Source organism: Merops nubicus, unplaced genomic scaffold, assembly GCF_000691845.1.
Source record: "Merops nubicus isolate BGI_N331 unplaced genomic scaffold, ASM69184v1 scaffold11710, whole genome shotgun sequence".
Lineage (NCBI taxonomy): Eukaryota > Metazoa > Chordata > Aves > Coraciiformes > Meropidae > Merops > Merops nubicus.
In genome coordinates, this window is record NW_008582218.1 from 3,293 (window position 1) to 9,394 (window position 6,102).

The following is a 6,102-nucleotide window of genomic DNA, read 5'->3' on the forward strand; positions in this document are numbered from 1 at the left end:
TCTGTCGCCGAGCTCTAGCGCAAAAGGGATCCAAAAATAGACACTTTCCAGAGAGTTACAAAACGGGTCTGTGTTTGCGAGGCTCGCAGCCGCCCTCGGGAGTCAGAGGTTGAGGACAGGGATGTCAAAGAGGTCGCAGACGCCTTCGCTCTCATCCAGGTTATAGATGTAGTCGTGGTCTCCAGGGGGAGGGGAGAGGCGGAGCAAGGGAGCGAACACTGGGGAAAGAGGAAAGCACGGTTGGTTACAAAGCTCAGTGCTCCCACGGTGAGCCGAGAGCTGCCCCAGAGCCACGAGGGACACCTTGCAGTAGGGCTTTGAGGGTGCTACACATCAACATTGCAACATGGGAGAAACACGTTCTGCTGGTTCTTAAACCTCTCTCGGGGCCTGACAGGACATTGAGAACTAAATCTGTGTCCAGAGCCCAGGAACTATGAGGGCAAGTCTGTAGTTATGAGGCTGTCACCCGGGTGGAGTGTTCAGTTTTGAGCCCCTCACTCCCAGAAGGACCTTGAGGGGCTGGAGTGTGGCCAGAGAAGGGCAACGAAGCTGTGGAAGGGTCTAGAGCCCAAGTGTGGTGAGGAGCAGCTGAGGGAGCTGGGGGTGCTGAGCCTGGAGCCAAGGAGGCTCAGGGGAGACCTTCGGGCTCTGAACAGCTCCCTGACAGGAGGCTGGAGCCAGGTGGGGGTCGGGCTCTTCTCCCAAGGAACAAGCGACAGGACAAGAGGAAATGGCCTCAAGTTGTACCAGGGGAGGTTTATGTTGGACTTGAGAAACAATTTCTTCCCCTGGAGGGTTGTCCAGGTCTGTGCCAGGCTGCCCAGGGCAGTGGTGGAATCCCCACATCACTGAAGGGGTTTCCAAGCCTTGGAGATGTGGTGCTGAGGGACATGGGTCAGTGGGGACCTGGCAGTGCTGGGTTAACGGTTGGACTTGATGATCTTAAAGGTCTTTTCCAAACAAAATGATTCTACAATTCTAAGTCACACACCACAGTCTGCCACCCCCAGAAGGTCCACACCATGAAGGGGAGACTCAAAAGACTCACCTTCAGATGACATCAGCTCTTCCAGCAGCTCAGAGTTCATGCATTCTATGGAAGAGACAAACGTGATTGAGCAACACTCTGCCTTCCTGCTCTGCCTCCGTGTAGTTCCCCCCACCTTCCCAGAGTGCTCCTCACCCTTGTTGTCCCTTCTCTGCCCAGCATGTGGAGCAGGCAGTGGTGAAGGGAGGCTTGGGCCTCCTGCCATGGGCAGAGGCAAATCAGTGTCAGGGAACTGAAGCTACAGCAAAACATTCTGCAGGAGGTTTCCACCTGCTCGACCACATGCCAGTTGTGCTGTGACAGGCTGTGCCCCAAACTCCTCAAAAGGAAGCTGTTCAGCATGCCCTTGGAACTGAGTTGGCCAAGCCTGAAATATTCACAGCCCTCAATTGCCCACCACCTTCTCTGAAAGTGGGAGGAAAAAGTAAAAAAGCCAAATGAGCTGTTCCATGACTAGCAGCAGAACTACTGAGCTTCCAGCTTCCTCCAGATTTGTGTCCTCTGTCCCTGCCCCTGTTTGATCCCCTTGGCCCACGCTGCCAAACAAGGCACAAACATCTGAGCTTCCATGTCCTTCTTGAACGGGCCATTAACTCTGCTCTTTCCACGCTGTTCAAACTGTAACAAATTCATCCTCTCTGAAAGGCCAGCCCTTCCTCCAGTGCTGGAGCTCTCAGCTAGCAGGCTCACGAGGCACTTGAAGGGCAGATGGACAAGCAGGTGCAAGTCAACCTCTTTTCTTCAAGAAACGAAGCACTGGAAAGCAACTTTCTGAATAATCCTCTCTCCCTTTATCAAGTTAAGACAGTGAATATCAAGCTCAACCTAACTGGCTTTGATGAGATACTACCTGAAATGAGCTTTTGCAACAGAAAGCTGGATGAGCCCGTTGTCAAGGCATTCACCTGCAGCTGGCTGCTTCTCAAGGATGGGAAACTCCCTAATTCAGTGCTGGGAGAGGAGAATTTTAACACCAAGCGACTAGTCAGGACTAACACCAGCTTCAGCAAATAAACAAATGCAGAACCTGGTCTGAGCTCTGCAGGGTTGCTTTCTTCCAGTCCTGAGTTCTGCCCCTGTAGCTGTCAGCTCCAGCTCAGAGGACACGGATCATATGCATGCATCCAGGCCTGTGGGTTTTACACAAAGGTGGCACTTCCACAAATCATCTGCTAGAGCACAAAACTAGGGACCATTGTTGCACATATCCTGTCACCAGCACAACAGCTCTGGGGAGTGCTCGCCTCCGCGGGACTAGAAAATATCTGCCAGTACCAAAGGGAAATGAATGTGCAGATAAAGAGTTTCACAGCTCAGGCTTCTGTCAGAGCAAGTTCCTTCACCTCTCCAGCCCTCAGTCCAGAGTCGGTGCCTCCATGAGGCAGCAGCACCCAGACATTCCGTAGGCAGAGGCAGAACTCCTGACACAAGTCCCAGCAGCCCCTACCCTGGTGATCCAGAGCTACTGTTCCATCTCTTCATCAATGACCTGGTCAAGGGGATCAAGGCACCCTCAGCCAGTTTACAGCCATCACCAGGTTGGGCAGGAGAGTTGACCTGCTTGAGGTTCAGAGGCTCTACAGAGGGACCTGGCCAGGCTGGATTGATGGGCTGAGGCCAATGGGATGAAGGTCAACGAGGCCAAGTGCTGGGTCCTGCACCTAGTCACAACAAGCCTCAGCAACACTCCAGGCTGGGAGCAGTGGGTGGAAATTGCACAGTGGAAAAGGACCCGGGGGTGTTAGTCAACAGCTGGCTGAAGATGAGCCATTGTGTGCCAAGAAGGCCACACGCATCCTGGCTTGGATGAGCACTAGTGTGGCCAGCAGGGCTAGGGCATGATTTGCCCCCATGGACTGGGCACTGGGGAGGCTGCACGTCAAATCCTGGGGTCAGTTTCAGGCCCCTCATTCCCAGGACCTTGAGGGGCCAGAGCGTGGCCAGAGAAGGGCACTGAAGCTGCTGGGGAAGGGTCTAGAGCCCAAGTGTGGTGAGGAGCAGCTGAGGGACCTGGGGGTGCTGAGCCTGGAGCAAAGGAGGCTCAGGGGAGACCTTCTGGCTCTCCACAGCTCCCTGACAGGAGGCTGGAGCCAGGTGGGGGGCAGGCTCTTCTCTCAAGGAACAAGCAACAGGACAAGAGGAAATGGCCTCAAGTTGTGCCAGGGGAGGTTGAGGTTGTCCCTGAGGAACAACTTATTCCCTTGAGGGTTGCCCAGGGCTGTGCCAGGCTGCCCAGGGCAGTGGTGGAGGCCCCACATCCCTGGAGGGGTTTCCAAGCCGTGGAGATGTGGTGCTGAGGGACACAGGTTCGTAGCAGACCTGCTAGAGTTAACGGTTAGACTTGAGGATCTTGAAGGTCTTCTCCAACCAGAACAATTCTATGATTCTACCAGCATGACACAACTCGCAGAGGGTTATTTCAAAGAGAGAAGACTATTTCCTCAGATGATTTGCTTGGTTTAGCCTCGGGCAGGCTCCAGCAGAAACAGGCCTAACAAGAAATTTTTGTTGACACGGTGCAGCCAAGTTGGAGAAGGAGCACGGGAAGGCAGAGCACAGCACAGCAGAGCAAAGTACAGCACAGCACTGGCATGGGCATAGGAAAGTCCTCATCAGAAATCAAAATATAAACAGAGTATATTTTATATAAATACAGATAGAAACCAGTAAGAGTGCCCAACTGCAAACAGAGCCAGCAGTGACCATAATGCCACAACCCCAAAAGAAGTGAATACAACAAACTGTCCCATTTCAGCAGATCGATGGGCACAGAACCAAGCTGTAGTCAGGGACTAAACTTACCTCTTGTTGGATCAAACATCTCTGACAGCTCTTTGGGGAGTTCCAGCACTGCAAATACAACAAACCAAAACTTTTGCATCAGTAACATGAAGAGTCTGAAATGCTTTCCAGCATAGTCACCTATGGTGCTCCCTACATATTTCTGCTGAAATGAGAAGCAATAAAATCCTTAAGCTCGACTACTTTATAATCCAGGGGAGGTTCTGATTGGATATGAGGCAGAATTTCTTCCCTGGCAGAGTGGTGAGGCCTTGGCCCAGGCTGCCCAGGGAGGTGCTGGAGTCACCATCCCTGGAGGGGTTCAAGAAATGTATGGATATGGCACTGGGGACATGGTTTAGTGCTGAGTTGACAGTTAGACTTGATGACCTCAAAGGTCTTTTCTAACCTTAGTGAATCTAGGATTCTATGAAAACAAATTTGTAGGAGCCCCAGGACATGAGTACATTACCACAGCTGGCAGCTCTAGAGTACTGCCCATACGTAAGCCTCACCTCCATTCACCTTTGGAGAGTCATTACGGGCCCACTGTGGACAGAACCACAGGCTGGTTTGGGTGGGAAGGGACCTTTCAAGGCCATCCAGTCCAACCCCCCTGCAGGGAGCAGGGACATCCCCAGCTAGAGCAGGTTGCTCAGAGCCCCGGCCAACCTCACCTGGAATGGTTCCGGGGCTGGGGCATCGACTACCTCTCTGGGTAACCTGGGCCAGGGGCTCACCACCCTCGGCATAAAAAATTTCTGCGCCTGGAATGGTTCCAGGGATGGGGCATCCACCACCTCTCCGGGCAACCTGGGCCAGGGGCTCACCACCCTCAGTGTCAAACATTTCTTCCTTCTCTCTAGTCTAAACCTCCCTCTTTTAGTTTCAAACCAACCTCCTTGTCCTATCCCAAAAGGCCCTGCTCAAAAGTCTGTCCCCAGCTTTCCTGTAGGCCCCCCTTGAAATACTGAAAAGCCACAAGGTCTCCCCAGAGCCTTCTCTTCTCCAGGCTGAACAACCCCAGCTTTTCAGTGATGTGGGCACATCAAAGGTCTAATCCCACAGCCAAGACTACTCCAAGACACAACAGCTCACGCTCCTCTCAGACACGCTAGCAGCGGGAATGTGAAAACACCACTGGGTGATCTGTGCTTCAGGAAGATTTCCTCTTCTGACCACAACCCTCTCATCTAGAATGTTTCTGCAGTGAAGGGATCCTCCAAAACCCTAAAGCAGCATGCCTTACCCAGAAGATCTTTTCTCTCCTTGGGCCAACCTGCCATTTTCCAGCATAAGTCCCAAATGTTCCTTTTTTAAAGCCCATTTCACCTCATCAAGCACATCCAGGAGCTCCCCAAAAGTACACTATGAGATCATCAAGAGCACAAGATCACTGCAGATAGATTAAGAATTCCTGAGTGGAGAAAACAGAGACAAGAGCTCTCCTACTAAAGGAAAACTCCTCACAAGGTAAAAAAGTGCTCTCAGCGATGGCTGGAAATTCCAGAGCTTCATGAAGACTCAAAAATGGGACCTTGAACCACGGAAGGGACCGAGAGGGAACAGTCCTACATGTAACAGCAGATGCGTGTTGTGAGAGTGTCCTTCGCAGATCTCCTAGTGGTGCTGCCACAGAAAGCAGCAGTTCACCAGCTCTGACACACACGCCTTCTCGCCAGGTTCCCCACCACCATCACAAGGCAGAAGGGAGCTCAGCTCCCTCCCCCAGGCCCAGCAGCACTTCCCTCGCCCCACGCAGCAGAGTTTTGGGGCAGTGCCTGAACCAAGGGCTCATACTCACTCCCTGTGGGGTCCGGCTTGATCGGCTCGAAGGAGGTAGAGGGGCTGGGCAGGACGGAGCTGCTGTCCAGGGAGGCAGAGGACTGCAGGGGCTGGGTGTCCAGCCCGCCCGGGGCGGACGCGCTGCCCAGAGGGTCGAAGTCGCCGGCGCTGCTCTTGGACTCCTCTGCTGAGACACTGCACTCTGGAACGAGGCACAGACACGTGGGGAGGTCACCTCACACCGGCCCCAAATAGAGCACCTGCAGACCCAGTCCTCGCCAGCAGCCAAGCACAGACAGCTGCACAGAGGAGTGGAACCACACAACAGTTTGGGTGGGAAGGGACCTTTCAAGGCCATCTAATCCAACCCCCCTGCAGGGAGCAGGGAATCTGCAACGAGAGCAGGTTGCTCAGAGGAATGGTTCCAGGGATGGGGCATCCACTGCCTCTCGGGGCAGCCTGGGCCAGGGGCTCACCACCCTCAG

At 53.5% G+C, this 6,102-nt stretch overlaps 1 protein-coding gene across 1 annotated transcript in view; it reads right to left on the reverse strand.

The window, feature by feature from the left end:
• Nucleotides 1–102: 102 nt before the first annotated feature.
• The window catches only part of E2F4 (E2F transcription factor 4, p107/p130-binding), a gene marked incomplete at its 5' end in the record, with an annotated part of 15,803 nt that continues 9,803 nt past the window's right edge, over nucleotides 103–6,102 (reverse strand). Inside the window, 4 exons of the mRNA XM_008937048.1 lie at nucleotides 103–218; nucleotides 1,052–1,096; nucleotides 3,854–3,901; nucleotides 5,637–5,819. Coding sequence (XP_008935296.1) covers nucleotides 103–218; nucleotides 1,052–1,096; nucleotides 3,854–3,901; nucleotides 5,637–5,819 — 392 coding nt within the window. The remainder of the gene's footprint in view (nucleotides 219–1,051; nucleotides 1,097–3,853; nucleotides 3,902–5,636; nucleotides 5,820–6,102) is intronic.